General features: G+C 41.0%; 1 protein-coding gene across 2 annotated transcripts in view; it reads left to right on the forward strand.

Annotated features, from left to right (window-relative positions):
* Positions 1 to 25345, forward strand: part of myo1b (myosin IB) — a 58614-nt gene extending 33269 nt beyond the window's left edge. The window contains exons 7-32 of one of the 2 annotated variants that reach the window (XM_069698697.1): positions 1465 to 1528; positions 3960 to 4058; positions 5093 to 5196; positions 6657 to 6804; positions 7507 to 7625; positions 8185 to 8271; positions 8415 to 8480; positions 11924 to 12028; positions 13413 to 13475; positions 13718 to 13918; positions 14158 to 14384; positions 14532 to 14732; positions 15730 to 15823; positions 16974 to 17123; positions 17233 to 17301; positions 17403 to 17489; positions 17846 to 17932; positions 18862 to 18948; positions 19817 to 19903; positions 21076 to 21150; positions 21254 to 21388; positions 21708 to 21814; positions 21986 to 22118; positions 22545 to 22697; positions 22911 to 23041; positions 23126 to 25345. In XM_069698697.1, the coding sequence (XP_069554798.1) occupies positions 1465 to 1528; positions 3960 to 4058; positions 5093 to 5196; positions 6657 to 6804; positions 7507 to 7625; positions 8185 to 8271; positions 8415 to 8480; positions 11924 to 12028; positions 13413 to 13475; positions 13718 to 13918; positions 14158 to 14384; positions 14532 to 14732; positions 15730 to 15823; positions 16974 to 17123; positions 17233 to 17301; positions 17403 to 17489; positions 17846 to 17932; positions 18862 to 18948; positions 19817 to 19903; positions 21076 to 21150; positions 21254 to 21388; positions 21708 to 21814; positions 21986 to 22118; positions 22545 to 22697; positions 22911 to 23041; positions 23126 to 23258 (3012 nt within the window). In that variant the 3' untranslated portion in view covers positions 23259 to 25345. The remainder of the gene's footprint in view (positions 1 to 1464; positions 1529 to 3959; positions 4059 to 5092; positions 5197 to 6656; positions 6805 to 7506; positions 7626 to 8184; positions 8272 to 8414; positions 8481 to 11923; positions 12029 to 13412; positions 13476 to 13717; positions 13919 to 14157; positions 14385 to 14531; positions 14733 to 15729; positions 15824 to 16973; positions 17124 to 17232; positions 17302 to 17402; positions 17490 to 17845; positions 17933 to 18861; positions 18949 to 19816; positions 19904 to 21075; positions 21151 to 21253; positions 21389 to 21707; positions 21815 to 21985; positions 22119 to 22544; positions 22698 to 22910; positions 23042 to 23125) is intronic. The other variant, XM_069698698.1, reaches the window with a different exon arrangement.
* Positions 25346 to 25956: the final 611 nt, after the last annotated feature.

Genomic DNA, 25956 nt, shown 5'->3' on the forward strand with positions numbered 1-25956 from the left:
CACAAACAAATCGAAAAGTGGGGTCATCATGTGTGTTCTTCTACATTTCCCATGTAATTGGAAGACATTTATTGGATGTACACAGTATACCAACACACATGCTGCCTGCGTTACTGTAAGGCTTTCACATGTGATACATCGCACTTGTTTATGTTAAATGGCCGTAGTAAATGTTCTGTATAGAAGGTGTGCAGGACAAGGCCGTTTACCTTCTCTGCTGTTCATCAACTGCACAGTACGGCCTAATGTCAAGGCAGGCCAAGCACAAAAAACATATTTTTTGGGGCAAAGTTTGTTCCAAACAAACTTTGGTTAATGTAAGCTTTTCTTTTTTTTATTATTATTCATATCCTTAAATATAAGAAAACTGCCCTTGTTAAGTTTTAAGTCTGCTGAAGAAAGCGGAAGCAAAGAGAAATATAATGCTTATCTCTTTCACAGAACGATAAGAATGATTCAGTGTCTACTTTGGTCTTTGTATTGACACACCCTAATCCAGAAAACAAGTCATTTATGGACAGTGGCACTATGAAATGAGATGGGTGTGTTTTGCTTTCTGTTTTCCCATGGGGATATTGTCACACTCCCTGGCTCAGTATTTTCAGGGAGGCCTGATTCAGCAGCATCATGGTGAAAATTTGTCCCTTATGACATTTATTTATTTCATAATTTTTTTTCTTGCAGTATAGAAATAGCAATATATACATTTTATAGTATTTTTTAATAATGGAAACTGGTTAGTCCATCTCTTACTGTCCCTGTCCCAGTTTTAGTCTGACTTTTTACACAATTTTTAATCATCTACCTACATTGGTCAATACAAATACATACCAGTGCTTGGACATGCAGTTGAAACAGGGAGTATTATAAGGGATTATCTATCCCCTGATCTGTTTATATTTAGGTAACCTTGGCATCACCCTCCAGACACGAACATCAGGCCTCCTCACCACTTCATCAAAGCTCCCCCAGTTTATCAGAAAACTCTGAATCAAACTGTCACTTAATTTTGCTGAGTGCAGCAGACTTATTGAGGTTGGCTAGAGCCCGCTCACCAGCAGAGCCTGGCCTGTTCTGGGGACCTGTCTGCTATTAATACATCAGAGGAGGAAAAAATAAATAAATTAAACACACAGGACTCTGTGTTCTAACTTCCAAGTTTCGGAGAAAAGCAGAAAAGGGGCCTAAAACAGTGTGTTTAGTCCTCCAGCAGGCAGAACGTGGGAGGGGTGGGTGGAGGGGCCTTTCCCTCCACATAGACCGGCTTTTCTCTAAGCAGTTATGTTTATGATTGACAGCTGGTGCTGCAGACTTCCTCACTGTGAACTGAACTGAACTGAACTCGAGCTGTGTAGTGATACTCAGCTTGTTGTTACAAAGCATTACCAAAGCAGACAATAGCAATAAAAGACTGAATACAAGTTTTATGTAAGTTCACATCTAACTATGCACTCTGTCCCGCAGGGGAAATACATGGACATTGAGTTTGACTTCAAAGGCGATCCCCTCGGTGGAGTTATCAGCAACTGTGAGTAGTAATTAAATTATAAAAAAATAAACCATGTTGTAAATGTTTTTCCTTAAAACATTTTGCCACATTCTATATTTTCTGCTTAATATTTGTGTGTATACGAGTTTAAATTACCACCATTTCTCTTGTTACACTGATTGCTTTTCTATCTTCCCAGCTACACAATTAACTCAACGAAATATCAAAATATTCTCATGTAGACTTTTAGGATATGCAATCATTGTGTAAATTATTCTCCAACATAATTTATTCACACATTTACATGAGTCAGAAAGGCAGTCAGCAGTTCAGCACTGAAAAACGATGCATATATTTTTAATAAATATATAACATTTGTATAAAAAAAACTCTTGAAATTTTGAGATGTTTGACTTGTTGTATATATGTACTGTATGTATATATATGTATATATATATGTATGTATGTATGTGTATATATATATATGTATGTATGTATGTATGTATGTATGTATGTATGTATGTGTGTATATATATATGTATGTATATATATGTATGTATGTGTGTATATATATATGTGTGTATATATGTATGTATGTGTGTATATATATGTATATGTGTGTGTATGTATGTGTAGACAATACTTCATCAGGCTCTGTCAGCTGACTGTCCCAAATTCACAAACTTGCCTCGAAGGGCTGTAAAATCTTCACACCATCGAATGTTGATTTGGTTGTAATTTTGCACATTTTAATGAAAGCCTTGAAATACTTTTTTTTTTTGCTTGATTGAAATCCGTGTCATCCCTAGACTTAACAAAAGGCCCCATTCCAACTACCGACTTTCTCCCCTCGGCTCTTTCTCTGTTTTGGTTTGATCTTGCGTCTGTTCACACTGTTTTGTCTGAGCTGGCTTTCCAGCCAGAGGTCACAGAAACAAAGACGGAAGCTGATGGCCGAGACACAAATGAACCTCTGTGTGCTCGCCTGAGTCAGTCCAGCACAAGGGACCATCTGTGAGGACAAGTCGCTGACATGTGACGTCTTCAGACAGAGCTTGCTGGCCAGACAGATTGGATGTGGATGTTCTCGCGGGGCAGGCCGGGATGGATTTCTCTCTGTTTCCCCTGCTCATTATTTTCTCGATGTACATCCTCTGAGCCTTCAGTGCTTCCTACCAGTGAGAATAGATGGCTGTAATTTCTCACAAGGCAATTGTCAGTAGCTTTGGTAATGATAGAGTAGCGAGACATTTTTGGCAGGCCTTAAGTCAAAACATAACAGGATATTGTCCCCACATTGACACTTAAATGTGTGTTTGCTTATCTGAGGCAAAGGAAACATGTTGTGAGCTGAACATGTAATGAGTGTTCAGGATGCTTTACAGCAGAAAATGGGAAGCTGCGGCTCTTAAAGAAAAATGCAATGAATAGTTTGACTGGTGTGAGGTCGCTTTAGCCCCCAAAGAACGAGAAGCATAAGACTGTCTTCATTGCTCTTCCTCCTGTGTCAAAAAGTGGTCCTCATTAAGGTAAAATACTGGACAGTGATAAAGGAAGTATCTTTTCAGTGGTGTTTTATGTTATTGTCTGTGTGTCTTTGATCACAGCTCTGTATTAGTGCTGCCAGCCACTCTGTCACTGACGTTGTATTATTGATGTTCTGGCTCTTATGGAGCCACTTAGGTGATTCATGGCCGGTGGGTGTCACAGATTCACATTTAGACTCGATCCACCGCTAACCCCTGACAACCCTCAGGTCTCTGTGAAGGGCTCTCTAATCTCAGTGTTTTCCAGTGCATCCACAGATACAGTGCAAAGTAGCACTTCTGTCCTGTCACCACCCACCGACTGGTGACTCACAGTTTGGAAAGTCTAAATATTGAAAAAGCCAGGAGCAGTTCTTTTTTTTTTTTTATGGCTAAACATTTTACCATAGTTATGTTTTAACATAATGTTCACTTTAGTGTAACATAAACTCTTAAGTCTCTCTAAATGTTTTCTAAAAAAACAAACTGAATGCTCTTATTAAGTCAAACCGGCAGCGAGGAGGATCTCCAGCAGCCTGTGATGTTGCTGAGCTCTGCAGTTGGTCTTTAATTAAATCATACTCCGCCTAATGCGGTGAGCGGATGATGGGTCTCCTTTTAATCAGGTACTGTAGCACTTGGTCCGTAGCCCAGGAGAAAGGGCTGACGTTCGATATCCTCGTATACTTCCTGTGGCATTTATACACGCAGATAATTACCAAACATTGGCGTGGTCACCTTGGCAACATAAATACATCACTGGACTAGGAAGCCGTTTGAGCTCTATAAGTGCAGACTGGGCCTCCTTAATACTTCAGGTGGGGTCAGCCTCATATTTACGACTCAGGGACACTTCTGAGAATCACTGCAGAAACACTTCCTGTGAAGACTATTGTTAGGACAGTTGTCATTGTTTCCTTTTGTTGTCCTCCACTCTTTTTTAGATCTGCTAGAGAAGTCACGTGTGGTGAAACAGCCGAGAGGAGAGAGGAACTTCCACGTCTTTTATCAGCTCTTGTCTGGAGCCTCAGATGACACACTGAGTAAGTTGTCAAAATGCTGCAAACGGGAACTGAATGGACTCATCAATGTTTTTGTTTTTTTTAAAGAGTGAAGATTGGGAAACATTTACCTTATAGATTAAAGAGCTCATGAATCTGTGGGAGTTTGAAATACTGAAAAATTGAAAGCTGTGATTTTTTTTTGATTTTTTTTATCAACCTAAACCACAAACGGAGGTAATATAATATATTTAGCCTGTTTGCCTGGAGTAATTTCAGGCCTGAGAATACACATGAAATAACGAATAAAACTTTACACAACAAGCGCAGATATAGGGAAACTACACTCTCTATTTTTGGATCATTTGCCTTTTACTGTTCTGATATAGGTGTCAAGACTGGTATGTTTATTATGAGCATGAAGTTTGTGTACATTTATCTGGAGTCACCAGATTTATGTTAAAATCTTTATATGAAGCAGAAATGCAGCTGCACGAACACATGGCTGATACATTAATGACTCAACCTTCCTGCCTAACAAACACTGCAGAGAACAAAGCCTGGCAATGAAACCTGTTCCCTCTATTTACTTTTCTGTGGACAGAGGGCATTGTGTTATGTCCTGAACACAGGAGAACAATATAATGGTCATTGACTCTGGAGTGTACACATCAGAGGGGTTCGGTTTAGCTGTAGTTAATGCACTCACTAATGAAATCTGACACATACACCCACAAGAGGAATAGATTTTTCTCGCTAGTTGATAGGGGCGCTTTTAAGAGTGCAATTTGATCTCCTAGAATAATGTTCACCGCAATAACTCTGTGTGTGTGCATACACTGGGTGGTGTGCAGGTTGCACCAATTTTTCTCAAGTTTCTTACCTGCACAATGAAGTGTATTTTTTAGACGGTAATTTAATGCAGCAATTTACCACCATTAGAAGACGTTTTATTTTTTCACAGCTACGTGTGTGTGTAACTTGCATTTAATGGAAATAAGGCTTCAAGTGTGCTTTGTAGGCCTGCTTTCAACAAATGTAGTTTATATAGTAACAGCATGGTTTGTGTGTCACAGAGAAGCTAAAGCTGGACCGGGACTTCAGCAAGTACAACTACCTGAGCCTGGACTCAGCCGCAGTCAATGGGCTGGATGATGCGGCCAACTTTAGGACAGTCAGAGTGAGTAGTGCATACAAATAAATATTTGTCTTGGTTGATATTTGTATGGCCTTATAGAAATTTTCCTTATCTCCCAAATAGCAAACTAACAAAGTGTAGAAAAGGTTGCGAAAACACTCCAGTACTCACCAGTGTTCCACCCACCTGTTGCAAAACCAGGTGAACTTTGAACTTGTATGTGCCGGTGAAAACTGAACTATTGATTAGACATGGAAAATTCCAAGTGCATGTACATTTTATAAAAAATTAACAGCGCAGTTCTTCAGGGAAAACCACAGAAGAAAAAGCAGCTGCTTCCTTTTATTGAAATATTAATGTGCACATACAAAGCAGCATTTTGTCTGTGCAGTGCCACTTCTCCTGATGGTGAGACATACAGTAGGATGTTGTGTCTGTTAGGGAGACTGTCTGCTTTACTGTTTTGTTGTCAGTCATGCTCCGGCATGTTCTTCTCAGCTGCTGTTTTAACCCTTTGCAGTCTGTTCTGTCACAATCCAATGTGCTGTTTTCCTTGAATTTCACATCCTGCTTCACATCACCTCTCATACTGAGTTTTCACACACACACACACACACACACACACACACACACACACACACACACACACACACACACACACACACACACACACACACACACACACACACACACACACACACACACAGAGAGAGCTGTGTTTCACCACCGGAAACCCAAGAGGACATTCCCCTCCAAACAATGAGTCCCACCACATGGCCTTCTCGGCTGCAGTTAGAGATGGCCTCACTTTCTTCCCTTAAACATTTAGTTTAGTTTTAATTTATGTTCTATAATTCTGGCTTAATTATAAATTCACCAATTCATTTATTGTCTGTTTTGTGAGCTTTAAAAAGGAAGTTGTTTCATATTTTGCGATTGAGTATGATGGACGATTTAAGATTCTAACAGATAATTTCACTCTTTGTTTATCCTGGAGTCCCTCAAAATATAGTTCTGTCTTTTTTTAATAAAGGTTAATAATGCCTGGTGATCTGATTGACACAACTTGATCAGTGCACCACTTATTTGTACTTAACTACAAAAACCTTTTCCACTGTGCACAAATACACGTTTAATAGATGATGTGTGTAGTAATAAGAGAATCTAATCTTAGAGGAGACATTTATACTGAATGTGTAAAGCCTTGTTTGTCAAATTTATTGTCATAAAAGCATGAGCCACAGTGCTGACAGGCTGCAATAATAATGTTAGAGCACTGGTGGGTTAACAGCCACTGACAGTGACAAATGATCCTTCATTTATAGCCGAGTTTTCTTCTGCAGCTGTTACCATGTTTCCCACAATGATTCAACAACAAATAATGTCAAATATTCCAAGCTGTAACATTAAACCTTTCTGTATATTGCAGTCCAAACATTGAAGTATACAATGTTGCCTAGTGACTTACTCTTTTCATTTTCATCCTCTATTACCTCCACCAGAATGCCATGCAGATCGTGGGCTTCATGGAGGATGAGGTGCAGTCGGTGCTGGAGCTGGTAGCTGCGGTGCTGAAGCTCGGCAACATCGAGTTCAAGCCGGAGTCGCGCTGCAATGGCAGCGACGAGAGTCGCATCAAAGACAAAAACGGTGAGTGGGATCCTTTTACAACTGATACAACCTTGATTTAAATGAGTCTTCAGCATGATGTACAGTAGTTGTGGTCATCTTAGCTGGCCGTGTGGTTAGTAATGATTGGATTAGACGGGTTCATTGCATTTTCATTCTGATAGTTTGTGAATGTTATTTACATACAGTAGGACTCTTTTTACCTGCATGCTCAGTTGCTTTATCCATAGTCGCTGCCCCCTGTTGGCTGCTTCACTCTCCTGCTCAACAAATATTTGTGTTATATGACAAGAGCTGTGTGCACTATCACTACCTGCTCTCTTTAGGCAAATATTATATTTACATTTTTTTTTCCTGGCTGATAGTGACACAATTCATCTCACTGCCACTTTTCCAAAGAAAATATTTATTTCAAATATAAATTAAAGGCTGAATTGTAGCAGTCCATGTGCAACATGTTACTCAGATTTTAATCTTGTGTTCCTACTTTGCAAAATTACTTTTTTCAGTCTTCCACTGTTACTGTTTTTGTTTTTTTTTACATTTAAAATGAATAATAAAGCTTAAAATATGTTATAGTTTCCATTTAGCTCTTAAAATGCCTGCATACTGTCTCCAGTTTCATGTTAGCTGCATAATAAAACATCGAGTAACAACAATGATGAAAAGGTGAGGAAAATATCTCTTTGCAGAAGTAATTTTGCTTCCAAATTTGCCTTGTAGATTTGAAGGAGATGTGTGAGCTGCTGGGGACCGAACAGTCGGTGCTGGAGAGGGCGTTCAGCTACCGCACAGTGGAGGCCAAGATGGAGAAAGTCTCCACCACCCTGAATGTGGCCCAGGTCAGAGACTACTTACACTCACAATTGTTATAACCGCTCATTTCTGTCCTACTTGTGTCGGCGTTCAAACACGTACACACAAACACACACTCTCACAGTGCATAAAAAGATAAAGGACCCTTTCTTCCTCTCGGCTTGCCCCACTGGCTGTCGACTCTGATCAATGTCAGTGCTACGTGAAAACCTCTCCATTATAGATGAGCAAGATTCCTCCTGGAAATTCAAATATAGGTCATATTTTAGAGGTTAGCAAGTTCACACAAACTGTTCATAAAACATGGATGCTCTATGACCAAAAGCAGAAAAGGAAATAGTGTAGAGATTTAACCAGACTTTATAATACCCATGTTACCATTCATGTTCGCTTGTGTTGGTGGTTTCCTTTTAATTTCTCTAATATAAGTTTTTATTATTTGAGAAGGTTGTTTTTCTTTGCCTAAATGTAAAACTTGAGTTTTAGCTTTTTTAATTAGCTTTTTTCCAAGGACATATTTTGGGTCTGCAGAGATGTAAAGAAAATGAATTCATGCATATTTATCAGCAATGTGTTTATCCATAGGCCTACTATGCTCGAGATGCGCTTGCCAAAAACCTCTACAGTCGTCTCTTTAGCTGGCTGGTGACCAGGATCAACGAAAGCATAAAAGTAAGAGTATTATTTATTTTAATTCAATTGAAAAAGTCAGTTATTCTGTTTTGTTTTCAATGTTTTTTTCATGCCAAGTTAAGCTCACACTTCTCCCCTGTCATACTGTATTTCAAATGCCGTCAATAAATGTCTCCCCGCAGGCACAGGCTAAAACTCGCCACAAGGTCATGGGCGTCCTGGACATCTACGGCTTCGAGATATTTGAGGTAAAAGAAATGTCAGATCAAACCAACTCCTTTTGGTCCTGATAAGCCACAAAAAGACAGAATCGGACCACCCTGGCCTTTTATTACATGGAAAAGAATTCGGCCCTCAGCTGTTTGCGTGAATGTTTTGATACCTGTATGGAGCTTATCAGCAAGAACTGAGAGCTGGTAAATCACACTGAAATCAGATTAGTTCGGCTTTATTGCTCCCAGGGGTAAAATGATTTTTGTGGCAACGTGATTTCAACAGTAAAATCAGCATTTCACAGCAGAAAAATGGCTGCAACATCAATGCACATAGAGAAAATCATACATCCTCAACACATCATATACATGTGTATGGACACACCGTCAAAATGTGTTACACAGTAAACAGTATGCATTTAATACAAGTTATACAGTTCTAGTATACAGCGCCAGCCTTATGGGTAACGCTTTGCATGTACTGTAAATAAGTGTGTGCACGCAAAACACGCGTGAAACGCAGTGCACTGTATAACTGAGTAGAATAAAATGTTTCTTGCCCGTTTGCTTGATGCCCTCAGTCCACCACATGTTCATGTCTGTTTCATATCCTTGCTTCTTCATCCCACTCACTCTCAAGTCCTTCTTCTCCTCTGACTGTTGTGTTGTGTCTGGGTCACCAGGATGGAGTAAGTAACACCTGCACCGGCCTGTTTGCTGTGCCAGTGTGCATGCCGTGATCCGAACTCCTTTTATTGACTTAATTCAGCTCCTCATTAAAGACGATTCAGGGCTCCTGGTGTGCAGCGTATAGCCACACAGCTGAAGGGATGCTAAAGAAGCCTTTGCATCGTGTCACACCCTCAGTCACCAGTTTAATCAGTACACCTGGCTAAAACTTGTGCAATAGGCCTGCAATAAATCCTACAATTATGAAGATTGCAGATTGTGGATTAAACGCTGACTTGTACATCGAGAGGTGTTGTTAGCATTTTCTCTTCCCCTCTTCATATCAAAGAGTTTAAACTTAATAGTGGTTAAGAAGAATAGTTTGTTTGTTTTTTGCTGTTGCATAATTTTAGCTCGGTGTACTGAATAAACTGTCAAGTCACTGTATTGTGGCTGTATTCGAATGTCTTTAATTTTTGCTTATAAACAGTAAAACTATAAAGCTATTAGTTTAAAAGACATAGTTCACTTTTTTGGGACATATATGTATTCCTTTTCTTTCTGCGAATTAAATGAGAAGATCGATGGCACTGTTACATTTAAACAAAAATGTGATGATCACCAACAGCCAGTTGGCTTTGCTCCGCAGACAGAGTGGGAAACGAGGGGGGAAACACTTGCCTGGCTCTGTCCCAAAGTAACAAACTGAGGCTGGGAGCAGTAATTTTCTGGAGACCCCAGGGAGTCACTGCACCCCGCTAAGAAATAGTACGGCACATATTGTAAACCCAGTAAAACTACGTGTCAATTTTACACTTTCTGTGTGGATTAACCAAACCAGATCTAATGACTTAATTAGTTTGAGGTGCTTGTGGGCCCATAACTTTTGGGCAGAGCTAAGCTCGCTGTTTTTGTTTCTGGCATCCCAATTTTAAGCTAAGCTAAAAGTAATTTACAGGATCTGTAGCGTCATATTTACTGTGCAGATGTGTGTAAGAGTGGTACCAATCTTTTTGTTTAACTCTCTGAAAAGAAAGAGAATATATGTATTTCCATAAGTGTGGAGATATTTCTTCAATGGATTCAAATTAAGCTCTTGCTTTGTTTTTGTTTTTTGACAGTATAGTTAAAAAGACGGGTGTATGGCAACTTTATTATCTTGCATTTTTGCCATGATCATATGGTACTGTACAGATTTAGCAACAACTAACTGAAATGCAAGGAGATTTTTGACCAAGATAATCATGAACAAATCTAATCTCCCTGTAAAGTATATGCAAGCAGCTGTACTTTTACCCCTGGTTGATTTTTAATTTGTAACATAGCAATACACAGTATTCAATGCCAGGACTTTCCCTCACCTTGGAGAAAATGTACCAACACCTCTGAGAAATGAGACCATTAACTTCAAATGTAGTTTTAAGACAGTTACTTCCTCAAGAAATTTCCCCTCAGGGATTAATAAAGTGAAATAATTTTTTTTTTTTTAAAAGCTGCTATTTACAGCTTGTCATAAAACATCAAAGCTTTAAAAGTTGTAAAATATTTGCTTTCATATTTCAGCCTGGTATCTTCTGCCACTTGGAACTAGACATATATTAATTTGCTGGTGTGTGTGTGTGTGTGTATTTAGGGGTGAAGACCTTTTGGTTTCTTAGTAAAAGGAAATGGAGATTTAAAATTAAAAGCTGATCTCCCTGCAGCTGTGTCCCATTTCCTGGTCTCTAAGAAACGTTGTCCTTCACTCTGAGCTCTTAGACTAAACCTGCTTTAAAACTCTAACCACCGTTTTGTCCTTAGCAAATCAATGTTAAAACTAACCAAGCGTGCAATACGGCCATCTGCCAAGAAGCGTGACTCACCACTCAACGGTCATAATTGCCAACAACAATAATAAATGGGTGATATGGGGCATGAAAGTGATTGAGGTTGTTGAAAGGTTAAGATCCTGTCAATGTTTAATGAAGTCAATGATGGCTTACAGGAACTTGCTCTGATAAAGCAAGTTATCATCATCTGGTACAACAGTGATATTTAGTGGTATCAGTTGTTCACTTTCCAGATTGACTAAATGTTAGGTGAGCCTCATGATCTACAGGTTGTAGTTTGTTTATACTGAATATTATTAGTTTCATATGTCAATGCACACCCTTTGAAAATGTAGATCCTGCCCCGACAGCTGGATAATATAGATGTCAGTGTACGTAGTCAAACGTGATCAAGCATTTATTTTAAAATGTTGTTAGATAAATGCCAGGCCAGTTTGAGTTTTGAGGTTTCCATGACCAGTAGCATCATTTGTGAATGTAGTTTTCAGTTCCAGGGAACTTATTTGGTCATGTGAAATATGTAATCATATCTATAAGCATAATCTTTCCCATCCTTTTTAATAAAAGACTACATGAGCTGCATGCAAAACAGAATTAAGCAGACAAGTTCGTCAGAATGTATTTAAAGATGACAGCATCAGTCAGCTGACTAATCTTTGAAATTGTAGCAGAAAAATCAAATGTTTCGTAGGGATGAGCATTAAATATAACCCTAAAAATATTAAGAACAGCAAAGCAGGAGAAGAATTTGGGATGATATTTACCATGAATCTCTCAGTTGCAGCGGTTCGTGATACACGCTGCAAACAAATAAATAGATATTTCCAGACTCCACCTTTCTAATCGGAGAAGTCCTTCATCAGACAGCTCCACAGACACGTAGTAGCAGGAGAAGTTATGTTCCATCACCTTCAGGATGATCAACACGTTAACAATAGCTGGAGCTAATTGTGTTTTTTTTTCCTGTTTCTGCCCTCGCAGGACAACAGCTTCGAGCAGTTCATCATCAACTACTGCAACGAGAAGCTGCAGCAGATCTTCATCGAGCTGACTTTGCGTGAGGAGCAGGAAGAGTACATCAGAGAGGTCAGTCCGTAAATTCACACATACAACACACTTCACTCGTGTATCTGCACATGGATGCTTGAGTAGTGGAGGGAGTAAACTCAAGGGGGAATTTACCTCTGGAGGCCAGCCTGTTGCCCTGGTAGTGCTCTTTCACCTGCAACTGTACATCTGCATCATTCAACATGTCGGCACTCAATCTTTTGTGTTGACAGTTCATTACGGCAGACCCCTGCAGCACCAGCTCAACCTGGCCGTGTCACTCATCCCTTTAGCTCCTTCTGCTGTTTCACATAAATCTACATTCTTGTCCTTGAACCAAAACACATTTGTCCTTCATGCGTGTCTTCTGTCCCATCTATCCATTTACTCTCTCCCCGTCTCCCCTCTGTGGACCCTCGGGGACGGAAATGATCCCTCACTCCACGGAGAGTAAACACTCCCCGTTGTGGGCCTTGCAGCTCTGTTTGTTTTCAAAGCTCTGCGTATGAGTGCAGCAGCGGTGACCCCTACACCCCTTCCCCACTAACACCACCACCACCAATGATATTCCACTCCTGGCCTGTGTCCAGTGTACTGCATGGGAAAATACTGCAGGGCTGGAGAGAGAAAGGAGGACTACCAACCAGGAATGTGGCCAGTCACTCGTCAGTTTAAGCCACACCTTCGGTGCATCCTCCCCCTCGAAAAAAAGTTGGTCACATCAACTGCTTACATCAACCTGTGTTCCCAACGCATTAGCAGCTGTGAAGCTGATGGCAGCAAAATAGACGTTTCAAGGTACAGTGGCCTGTTTAAGGGGCTGTTTCCATTTGGCTATTTCAATTCAGACATCCGTGAGCGGATCGAATAGTGGCCAGCTTTAAAGAGCTTGATGTAAAATGATTTTCTTTCCTCTCCAAAGACGCTATGTGCACTTTTTTTTTGCGCTTTGAATTGATCTTTCTTCACTCCAAAATCTGACTTGTCATTAGAATGGTTTCTAAATTTCTCAAAGAAATAACAAGCAAGGGTATTTATGTGCGTCTAGCTCTTTTGCCCAGAAGATGTTGCTGCCATTTACAATCTCAATACAGTGACAAATTGACTACTTGGTCTGATAAATATTATAATGCTATCACAGATGATGGAGTTTCTATCAGGTTAGAAGGTAGTCATACTACACATTATGCTGTGTTGGGCTTTTTGCGGTAAATTAGGTTATGGCTAATAAACTGTGCAGCACTGTCTGTAGCTTAATACAGTCTTTTATATAGCTCAGGTTCTCTGTGTCGTGTTGAAGAGTGTTATTTCATCAGCCACTGAATTCTGTACAAGTCCATCCTATGTGAAAAGGACATCTTGTTAGATTTGCTAAAAGATAGAAAAGCTATTGTACCTTTGACCTTTGTGTATTTTGTTTCAGGGCATAGAGTGGACCAACATTGAATACTTCAACAATGCTGTTATCTGCGACCTCATTGAGAATGTAAGTCAGTTTCCTAGTCCCTGAAGACTATAAAAAAACAATTCAACATGAATGTACATTTAAAGTCATTTTATTTTGAAATAGCGTTGAGTACAGGAATGATTATGTCAAGTGTCTGCCCCAGGATTATGGGCCTTTTAGCATCAAAATTGTGTTTTGCAAGACATGAAACAGTAAGGAAAAGATAATACAATTCATTATCTGCTATTTTATTAGCTTGTACTTACACCACTTTTTGTTAGAACCAAAATGGTATCTTGGCCATGTTGGATGAGGAGTGCCTGAGGCCTGGGACAGTCACCGATGAGACCTTCTTGGACAAACTGAACACCATCTGTGCTGAACACCAGCACTTTGAGAGTCGACTCAGCAAGAACTCAAAGTTCCTCACCGACCACAGCCTGCCACACAACTGCTTCCGCATCCAGCACTACGCCGGGAAGGTACTGGAGACTATGCACAGAAACGCAAGATTTACAATGCAAGATGCACTGTATTTTTATAGTCAAGTTATGTAATAGGCTATTATTATTTATGCGTGTGATAGACTAATCAAAAATCCTAACTGGCAGTCAGTTTGCAGTCAGGATAGTATATTCAAAATTAGAGATTTTGCTTCTTTGTCTGATAAATCCAAAGAACATACATTTTAGTATTTGCTGTTTCTCTACTTTGTATCAAGGTGCTGTACCGTGTCGAGGGCTTTGTTGACAAGAACAACGACCTGCTATACCGGGATCTGTCACAGGCCATGTTCAAGGCCAATCACAGCCTCATCAAACAGCTGTTCCCTGAAGGCAACCCAACCAAAGTCAACCTGAAGAGACCACCGACTGCTGGATCCCAGTTCAGAGCATCAGTCGGCACTCTGATGAGGAACCTGCAGACCAAGAACCCAAACTACATCCGGTAAATTTAATCCTGTCAATCATACAGTTTGTGTATTTCAGTGTGTATCAGTCTTAAATTATGTCTCTCGAATTTTTTATGAGAGTACTATAACCTCTGCACATCAGTCTAACCCGAATGTGTACAACCTTTTTTCTCGCTTCCCAGATGTATCAAACCCAACGACAAGAAGGCCTCCCACATCTTCACCGATTCTCTGGTCCGCCATCAGTTGCGCTACTTGGGCCTGATGGAGAACGTCCGCGTGAGGAGAGCAGGCTATGCCTTCCGCCAGCCGTACGAGCCATGCCTGGAACGGTACAAGATGCTCTGCAAAAAGACCTGGCCACACTGGAGGGGGCCTGCCAGGTAAATGGTTGTGTTTATCTCGGGGGAGGTGGGAGGGGAGAGGGGGTTCCTGTCACTGGATGCTCGCCAAAACAAATCCCTCCAAGGTTTTAGTGAGAAAATGTGAGCAAGGAAACTGAGAAACGCTCCCAGGTGTCTTTAGCTTAGGCACTGAACTTTCGACTACTCCCAGTGGAGTGTGTGCGACCGGCGCTAATAGACTGGAGCTGGAGTGGTCAGCTCCCAGGTGTGACTGTGTAGTTGTGTGAGTGTGAAGAAAGTTACTGCTGGGAAAAAGGCTCCGATGACTTTTCCGAGATAAACAAAGCCCAAAGGGGGAAAATAATTAGTGGAACTTGACAACATTTTTATTCAACAGACTATATATATTTTTAAAGAAGTAAATCATAGTGTAAGGTAAATGTAAACCTGGTCATGTTAGAGAAAGGCGGTCTTGTTGTTTTAATTTTGGTGGTATTGTTACTGCAATCTAACTTTATTATTTCATACATTTCACAAAAACAGAGCTTCAAATATTTGCACTACACCTGAAACTTGTCTTAATGTCCTATCTAAAACCAGCAGCAGTTTTTTCACCAGTCGTTCATTGTTGGACAGAAAGGAGCCGTTCAGCCTCTGAACCACAACATGTTCCGACGTTTTATCCTTATCTGTCTCCTTCACTCTGTATCAGCCAGACTTGCATTTCTCATCTACTGTTCTGGTAAAATCCCTGATTCCTATCTGCTCTTCCACACGCCGGTATCTTGTTATCCAGCCATCTCTGAGTGCTCTGTATGGTTTCAGTACTGGTTTGTAGTCTCTACTTAAATATTTCTCTACGTACATTTCTTTCATTGTTCTTTTTGTCTCTACATCGTCGGTGCTGTTCTCCTCTGTCCTTTCTTTTGTCTAAATCATTTCACTACTTCTCTATAGCCATTCTTCTTTTTGTAAGGCCTCCTGTAGTGTCAAGTGTGCTATGGATGACCCCGCTGTTTCTTCTGGTTTCCCATAGGGAAGGGGTGGAGGTCCTGATGGCCGATCTCCAGGTTCCAGCAGAAGAGTTCTCCTATGGCCGCTCCAAGATCTTCATCAGGAACCCAAGAACGGTAAAATGCATACATTTGTTCAAAGACAAAGCACCTCTTTATCCTTTAAACTCTTGTTTTTTCCTGCCAGTCATGACATCTGCTGGTTGTTCTAGTAGATTAAGCTGTTTTAAAGTCTAAAAGTTAAATCCAGTGTGCTTAGCTGCCCTGTTTTCTCATGTAAGATGTTTGTAAAGCAGGGTGGGCTGCACTTCGAGCCCCCCCCCCCACTTCAGTAATTAGCATGCAACCACCACTCCGAAAACACATGGTTTCACTTAGCTGTCCCTTATAACATGGGAAATGAGCTTCTTTACTCTGCGCTTGCAGGACTCTTCAACTGTTCGAGCCTGAAGCGTTTGAATGTACTTTCTCCCCCCACCAGAAGAAGACCAAACAGAGCTTGGAATAACATGATCTCACTCTGGGAGAATTTTTTTTCTTCTATAATTGCTTTTTTCTATCAGATCAACTTATTTCCTTTACATATCTGCAACTGCGCAATCACCAACATATAGTCGAGTGAAGCAGGTTTTGATCCAGGTTTCCACAATTATTATTTTTTTGGTTGTTAATCAATATAGTCACACCGCGAGCTTAATTGTTAGCAGTGTTTGGAGAAATTGGTGTCAGAACATAAAGAGCAAGACATAATAAGATGAAATAAGATTTTGTTGACAAGCTCTCTAGGTCCATTAAAAGAAAGGTTGGATAAAAAAAAAAATTAAGGAACTTTTCATTTGTATTCAACTCGTATCAAAAGGCCCAAGGCAGTCTGCCCAAAGATGAACAAAAATCACTGACCTACAGCAAGACAGTAAAAGCTGCTGTCACATCCTTAATAAAGAGGATATTGTTTTTTTTAATTGCCCTGCTTTAAGCACAGCAGATGGGCTGGAATTTATTCTTGTTATTACTGAATCAGTATTTGCTCAGATTAAATAAAATATTTGTATTTGATTTCCTGATTTCTTTCCCCTCAAAGTTTTTCTGTTCTAACTTTTTTCCTTGAGGTTGGGCTTTTGATTTCACTGTTTGTTGGTTGTTTCCCTGACATCTTATTAAAAATATATTTTACCTTCTAAAAATGTATTTTGATGCTGACAACAGACATCTGTCTGTGTGTACATGTGATGTCTTGTTATATTGTGCACTTCATTTTCTTCTGTAGCTCTTTTCCTTGGAGGAGAGGAGGAGGCAGTGCCTGCAAGACCTCGCCACGCTCATTCAGAAGATCTACCGTGGCTGGAAGTGCCGCCGCCAGTTCCTGCTGCTGAAAAAGAGTCAGATAGTGGTCGCAGCTTGGTACCGCCGATATGCGGTGAGACCCTTTGATCAATAGCACTCAAAACAATTAAGTAAAAAAAAAATACACAGTCATTGATATATTCAGTTTTCTTAATATAATATTTTTCTTTTCCATCTCGCAGCAACAAAAGAAGTACCAGCAGATCAAGAGCGCCACCACTGTGGTGCAGTCGTACACCAGAGGGTGGCAGGTGCGCAGCTGAAATTCACTTTATTTAGAATAAAATGTAGCCGCAGCCGTGCAGAAATCATGACAGCAGCAAAATGAAAAATGTCTGCTTGTTTCCACCAGGCCCGCAAACTCCTGAGAGAGCTGAAGCATCAGAAGAAATGTGAGGAGGCAGTGACCACCATCGCAGCCTTCTGGCACGGCACACAGGTACTGCTGCATTAGAGTGGGACATCACAGACTGAGCTGTTTACCTTGATGGCACATCAGCCGGGCTGGGCTTGTTTTAATATTGCTGAGAAAGACTACTCCTGACAGTATTGCTTTAAACACTTTTCTCATTGTGTGCAGTATTGCAGCCTAATGACACCGCAGTATTGCAAAAATTCTGTTCCTTGATGTTATTGCTGCTGTTTTCCTTTTAAGTCCTGCTTCTTTTGCTGATCACACAACTTCCACTTATCTTTTTTTTTCCCCCCTCTGCTCCTTATCAACTTTCCTTTCTCGATTCTTTCCTCCTCACATCTTCAACCTGTCTTACCCTAACACCCACCGCATCCCACCAGGCACGGATGGAGCTGAGACGTCTAAAACAAGAAGCGCGGAATAAACATGCTGTGACAGTAATTTGGGCATACTGGCAGGGAACCAAGGTATTTCCACCCAGCCGTAGTGTGTTGCTGTCCCAGCTGTCTTGCCATCCCTTTTCACCATGTCCAATCCCATCCCATTCTCACTATGAAACTGCCTAATAGAGTAGCACCCCCGCTGAATGAACCTTGGTCAGGCCACTGGCCTGATTACTGAGCCTTTCTGTTGTTTGTCCTGTCTGGTTTTTGTAGCTGTAAAGTCCGCAAACTAACATGTTTAAGTTGTGATGTTGTATTATAGTTAATTGTATACTTGGATTCAAAGCTCAAATGTTTTAAACTTCTGTATTTTTTCAGTTTGGTTTCAGTCCAACGTGGTGTCCCACATCTTCTATAATCTAATAATTAGTTCAACCGCAGTTTGCCTGCCACTCAGAGTAAATAGCACATAGTAAATCATCAATCTCCTGCTGAGAAGCCTCTTTTCAATATACTCGTATGCTGACAGCAAAACTCCAGGAAGCTCTGATAAACATAGAATTATACCAGTATGGGTGCCACTGAGAAGACTTTGTAGTCTGAAGGCACACGATGTACCATTATCTTATCAATATTTACTAAACATAACTGTATTATCATCTGAGTTAATCTTGGTGGTCATTAAAAATCATTATTGTATATCAAAGTTTCATAACCTGCCAGACTCAACCAACCAGACTCATCATAGATGCGCTGTTCTTTGATGTATATGAACTTTGCGCTTGGCAAAGTGAGGGCTTCTTATTGGTCAGCAATAATGAAATTCTTTAATTCCCTTACACATGATCAAACAGCACCACTCATGAGTTGAGAATGTCCGATCGCTTCACATCTTTTCTTGTTATTCGTCAGCATTTCATCTGTCCCAACTACTCTGTACATCTCCTGGGACAATTTAGTTTTGACTCTCACTGAAATTAACTTCCTCCACAACTGCCACCGCTCTTCATTAGGCCCGGAGGGAGCTGCGTCAGCTGAAGGAGGAGGCGAGGAATAAACATGCCGTTTCGGTCATTTGGGCCGGCTGGCAGGGCACCAAGGTATTTGGGAAGCCTGTTGACTTGACTTGCCGTGACTGTTGACTTGCCGCCTCCATCAACCCCCCACCACACACATCTCCACTCCTGAAAAAAAAATCCTTAACATATCCCATCAGTCTGCTCGACTCATTCCAAACATTTAATATATGGTTTAAGGCAGTTTATCGTAGACCTTGAGAACAGGCTCCTGACTGCTGAGGTGAAAAGGGGATTCTTACTAATGAGGCCAAAATGGTCATTTCCACCCGTTCTGTCTAAGTGATATTGTCATTTACTAATGTAAGTAGTAGTTGGTAAAATAAGATTACGTAGACAACCCTATTCCTTGGAAGATACAGTCAAACACAAAACACACCGGGAACAGACAGATGTCACACTTTGGTCGTGTTTTCAGCATCATCCTCCGAGGGCCATGGTCCACCGCCTGAATGCTGCCTGCTCTCTCTGCATGACTTCCTCTTCTCGCGTAGCGAATGCATGTTTCATCTTTGCATTGCAGTCATGTTTGGATACCTCTGAGGTGACCTCTGCTGTATGAGTCTTCTCTAATAACTCTTAAATAGTTTCACTAAAAAGCACCAAGTCTGTTTCTCTTTCAGAAGTTTCCCTGATAAACGTTGATATGACCCAGTGTTCCATATTTGTTACTGGAGGCTGGAGCAGTAGAGCTGGACTTTAACAGCTTCTCTCCATGGTCAACTCTCTATGGGCTTGTTTTCAGTGTGTGTGTGTGTGTGTGTGCGTGTGCGTGTGCGTGTCTGTCTGTCTGGTTTTGCCGATCATAGGCAAAACAGCGTCTGCCTCTTCTTCTTCTCCTGCTTCATCTGTGTCCGCTCTCTGTCTCCTCCCGTCCACCCCTCTCCAACAGGCTCGCAGGGAGCTCAGGAAGCTGAAGGAGGAGGCCAGGCGTAAGCACGCTGTCGCTGTGATTTGGGCCTACTGGCAGGGACTAAAGGTACCTACCGGCCCCACGGCACAGCCATCACCAAGTCTGCCACCTACTCAACACCTGTGGCCCTCCTCATCCTCCTCATCCTCCTCAACCATCGTTGCTGTCATTTTTCAAGAAGCCAGTCTCTGCCCAGTGTCGTGATCAGTCTTCATCCATTAGTCTAGATAGTTTGCTGCTTTGTATGCAAAGGTTTCAGAGGTTAAGCTCATATTCAGAAGTAATTATGTGGTTATATGTTGATATATTAAATTGTCTAAATATTTACATGATTAAAACCAGCAAAATTGGCAAGGAATTACAAAAACTGGTATGTAACATGATTTGCTATTTGATATATTCATATTAGTCAAATTATTTCCTGTTTTCCCCCTATGTGGAATTCAAAGTTCCCCTTGCAGAGCGGGCCTTGTTGGACTTGCAGGATATCTTCCCCTGCATCACCTGTGTAGCCTAGAGAAATGTATTTAACACTTTATTTGGCAGGAAATAGTTTGCATTTTGTATTTGTAGTTACATTTCAGATGATTTTTTTAGGAACAGGTGTGTGTGTCCCCCTCCCCCCATAGGAATTATAACTCTTAATTTACAGCAACAATGTCTGAATGATGTGGCAGAGTCTGTCTGTCTGTCTGATCTGTCCTCTTCTTAATATGTTTCTCTATCTGCATCATCAGCATCTGCTCAACTAACCCATAAACCAGCACTGTTTGTGTGTCCAACAGTATTTGTTGTTTCTTCCTCTTTAGGTGTGTCCCAGTTTTTTGCAGACTGTCTGTTGCGTGCTCTGTCCAGCCACTGTTTATTTATTGCACTGTTAATATTTTCCGTCATGTTAATTGCCTACCATTGTGCCTTAAAATGCACCTGTTTACAGCTCAATTTATGCAATTAAGGTGAGCCTGAAGGTTCTTTGTCATGACCGTTATTGCCTTTTCAGTAATTAATCTGAAACCATCGTTGTAATTTGGATTAATTCCAACAGATTGGAGTTTACTTTGTCCGTTCTGGTTTTCATTGTTTGTGACTAACCAAATGTCCATTATTTGAGTGTGCTTTTTGTGTTATGCTGTCATCCTGTTGTCAGTGTACTCCTTTTCTTTCCCGTTACATGTCAAACTAAAAAGGAGCAAAACGGGATTGACAGTTTATTCTCGTTTCTCTCTGTGCTGTAACAGGTCCGCAGAGAGTACAGAAAGTTTTTCAGGGCAAACGCAGGCAAGAAGATCTATGACTTCACCATCCAAAGAATCGTAAGTTGGACTTGAATGTTGTCCCTTTGTTGTTGTTGTTGTTGTTGTTTTAAGTTCACTTTAATGTGAAGAAACCAGACTGAATTTTCTTGTGTGTGTCCAGATGCAAAAATACTTCCTGGGCCTGAAGAGTTCCATGCCCTCCATGTCGCCCGTAGACAAGAACTGGCCTGCCAGGCCTTACCGCTTCCTGGATGGAGTCCACTCAGAGCTCCGGAGAATCTTCCATCTCTGGAGGGTTGGTCACAAATAACCAGAGCCTATCACATTTAATTATTCTCTCATTTTATATGTTGTCTACTGCATACGTCAAGTATCACAGGAGTGTAGTAAGATGGGGGTTTTTTTGGTTGTTGTTTTTTACCTTTTATCAACTCCTGGGACAATGATCTTGTTAATATTGATACAATATAACCAGACAATAATATAATGCATCGCAGAATACAGTAAATACCTGAAAATAGAAATTGTGGGATAGATGATACAAAATATCTAATATTTATTTACAGTATTTATACAATATTTATTGTTTTAGCTTCTATTGTGTTTGTGTTTAGTGCAAGAAATACAGAGGCCAATTCACAGAGGAGAAAAAGGCAGTGTATGAGGAGAAACTGGAGGCAAGCGAGATCTTCAAGGATAAAAAGGCTCTCTACGCAAGCAGGTACCTGAATTTCACTTTATTTCAAGCTGTTGGTATATAAAAGCCATATCTGTTGACCTTCTTATTTTTCGATAAGCTGATAAAAGAATCTCTCAATCCATATTAAATGTAAAGCGTCAAACATCTTGTCTTCTGTGTGATGCCTTTGTCTCTGACTGTCTTTTGTCTCAGTGTGAGTCAGCCCTTCAAAGGAGACTACGTGGAGATCAGCAAAAACCCCAAATATCAGAAACTCAACAGCGCTGTGGTGGAGAAGGTTCTGCTGGCTGATGTGGTCAACAAGATTAACAGGGCGAATGGGAAGGTAGGGACCATCACACACAATAAAAGAAATAGCATCCATTTAGTGTGTTGTGTGCATGAGATGAAAAGTCCAAAATAGAAGCTGTGATCACACTGTGAAGTTGTGCTGTGCAGAGATTTATTCACGTTTCCACACAGATGGGGTGGAACACGACTATTGAGTTGTTTTGATGTATATTTCACCTTGCTGCACAGCACACTGATGTTTTTTGACATCCTAACAACTGGCAGTATTTCTGTTCCAGCAGACAGCACATGTATATCTGGGCAGGTGTATTATGTTTTACTTTTACCCTTGTCCCAGAGAGATAGACATCAAAGAGACATTTAAAAAATTCATCTAAAAGCCTATTTCGGTCTGCTTGCCTGACACGTGCCACGCTGTTAGACCAACATTGGGGTGAAGAGTTTCTGCTGCTGTTTGCAGGGCACAGCTCGAATCTTCCTGTTGACTAAGAAGAGCGTCGTCCTGGCTGACCAGAAAACCGGCCAGGTGAAGGCCAGCGTCCCTCTGCCGGACCTCAGCAGTGTGTCAGTCAGCACACAGAGTGATGGCTTCTTTGCTCTCCGACTCAAAGAGGTGAAAACGAGAAAGTATAGTTTTAATGGTTTATGATTCAGCTCTAGTCTGCCTTGTTTTATCCAAATATATTACAGGCCTTAGAATGGTATTGATTTTCTCATTTATCTCGGCAAGGAAACAAATAAAAATGTCCCAGAATGTTGAATTTTTCTCATAAGGCCTGCTGAGACATTAAGTTTTATTTAAAGATTCATCTTTATTTTGCTGTAGGGCTCAGCTTCTGCTGTCAAAGGAGACTTCTTACTCAGCAGTGAGCACCTGATTGAAATCATCACCAAGCTCCACCGCATTGGGACCACCGCGGCAGACCGGGACCAGATCAACATTGACATCTCAGACGAGTAAGAATAAATCAGGTTATTGTCACTTTTTTCTTCCACCTGGATGATGTTTTATGATGGGCCTGATTATTTTCTGTGTGGCAGGTTTCTGGTGCAGTTTAAGCAGGACAAAGTGTGCGTGAAATTCATCCAGGGAGCCCCTAAGAACGGCAACAGTGTGTCCTGCAAGCGCAAGAACAACCGCCTGCTGGAGGTGTCGGTACCCACAACGGCATAGTGCGGCTTCCCCTCACTGCTTCCACTGCTGTTCATGAATGCTCGGTCTGGGGGGGGGGGCTCAACACCAAACCACCAGCCGCTCCAAAACTCTGGACTCCATCGCACCAGTGCCCACTCTGAGCCCAGAAATGTGCAGTTATTTAGCTTGTGGTTGTGTTTTTCCTCCAATTTCTTCTTATCAGATGTACCATGGCACCACTATAGCTGTAACCATGTGCCACTGTTTTTTTGGCAAAGAGAGCCCTAACGTGGGTTGCATGCCACAGATATTTGGTCAAATGTTTTACTGGTGTTTCGTAAACCTGGGGGTAAAAAGACTTGAAGACCTCGTTGGTGCACAAGAGACTTCTGTATAACAGTGGTGATGTGGAGGGTAATTTAGTCTTCAGAGAGAACGTCATGATCAGATCTTTGTGACAAAGTCCAGGCTTGACTGGTCTCGACTCATCTGCTGTTGAGCAGATCCGTTTTTAAACGAGATGGCTTCAACTTTGAGGTGAACCGGGAAACTTTTGGGCTTGGCGTGTCAGATTTTGTTCTCTGACGAGCTTGAACACTGCACTTGCTTTCACCTCTGTGTCACAAAAAGAGGATGACCTGAAAATAAATCTGATTGTATGTTGTATTATTTTCTATATATATATATTATTATTTTTTTTTCTCAGACAAGAAGCACAGAGGGCAGTTGAGAAGTCAGAGGTAATTTGCTAGACTATTGTAAAACCATGTTTGTATCCATTCCTGTGTGCCATTGAACAGGTCCCAGGACTTGTCACATGTCGGTGTACAAATACAAACCATGTACAGAACCATACAGCTGATTGATCACATTCTTTTACTGCCAAAAAAAAAACTTTTAATAGGGAGTACCGGTGGGGGCAATTTCTTGTATCTTTAGATGGCGCTGCACATGTGATTAATTTCCATTTCCTCTACATCGTACATCGTCCCCTTATTCCATCTACAAAGACATATTGTAAACTGAATTCATATCATACAATACCATACATGACTTAAAGAAGACCACCCACCGTTATGTGGGTCTGACAAAGAAAGGCAGTACAGTGAAAGTGGGAAATCTCACTGCACATGATATTAAGGTACCCACATTAATCCCATAAAGTCTTCACCAGATTCATAGCTTTCTCTGGCACAAAGTGAAACCCTTGAAAGTAATATTTTGTGTGCAATAAGTAAAATGTTTTGTCCACCTTACTCTATTTCTGGCAAAACAGTAGTGAGAACCGATAGCAGTTTCCCTTCCTGTACCATAAGCTGTACATAGGCTCGTATAGGCTGTAGCCCTGACATGGACAAAGGGTTGTTTAGTATCCTAATTTGCTGTGTTGGTGTAATGGCTGTTTTTATGGTCACTGCAGCTTTGAGTTATTGTACTGCTTAACCACACTCTGACCTAATGTGTATTTTTCAAGGGGAAAAACCAAATATTAAGTCCACATGACCGTAGATATTTGATGTATGTGAAGAAACTGATCAGCTTTTACAACTTTGTTGAGCACTCATGTAAAAAACAAATTGCTATTCATGTATTTACACACAAGCCAAATTTGAGTATGAAAGACGCAAGGGTGCCATATTTTCAGGCATGTTGACTATAATATGTATTTTTGATGTACTGGTAGAGGATTTCGTACTTCTGGTGACTGTGTGAGGGAATAACATAACCAAACTTGGTCTAGTCATGGTTTGCAATCCAGGATATCTTGGTTTGTAAGTGGATTTTGTAATATTTTTTATGTAACATGCGACACAGGGACTTGAGGAATCTTTAGTTGTTGTCCCACGCACGGGAACGATCGAGCTGAATGACAGTTTTGATGTATTTTCTTCCTCAGCTGTGCTCTTTCGGTGTAGTTTTGCTAAAGTAACATCTTCCTCCCCGTTCTATCTCTCTTCTCTGTTTTGTATTTAAACAATGGCTACAACTGCAAAAATGATGTCTGCATTCTTGTGTGCCTAAAGTTAACCTGTGCTAAGAGACAGAATGTTGTTTCAGTAGAACTCAGTGTAACATTTACAAGTAATCTTTTTTAAATTAAATAAAAATCAGTAATAAATATGCTATTCTGGACTTCTGTGATACTCTTTGCTCTTATAATGTTGTATACAGGTGTTTCTTTATTTCAGCCACATAAAAAAATGAATGATGCTTGTGGATTCTAGCCATTCTACGTTGGCTTTTTGGAAGCTGCTCAGCAGTCTTTTCATGCCATTTTCTTTCATGCAACAGTTCAAATCAGTCATCAGTACATCAAACTATTAAATCTCACATTCCTTTAAAGGGCCTTGGTTGCTCTTTATCAGAGGTATCAATAGGGGTTTGGCTTGGGCTGAGAGTGTTACAGGGGGTTAGCAGCATTGGGGGCTGGACAGCCAAGCCTTGTAGTCAAGCAGCTGGCCAGATGTTTTCCATCACATCTGGGGAAAGCTGTCCTCGGGTTAAATTCCGCGGCTTTGGGAGAGCTGCCGGCAACAGGTCTCGAGGGAGCAGCCCTCAGATTGAACACAGAGTGGTATAAATAGCATACCATTTTGGGCTGCCCAGTACCCGGTTCCCACCACTCTGCAGGCTGGGAAAGGAAGGCGGAGTCCCAGCCTCCCAGTGGATGTTCAACCCTCAGTGGGAGCGCAAAAGAGTTGGACAATGCTCAGTCCCATCTCCTGGAGAGTCCGTT

The sequence above is a fragment of the Brachyistius frenatus genome, unplaced genomic scaffold, assembly GCF_029030835.1.
Source record: "Brachyistius frenatus isolate BFR_SWC_R1_liver_20210118 unplaced genomic scaffold, ASM2903083v1 Contig_27, whole genome shotgun sequence".
Lineage (NCBI taxonomy): Eukaryota > Metazoa > Chordata > Actinopteri > Embiotocidae > Brachyistius > Brachyistius frenatus.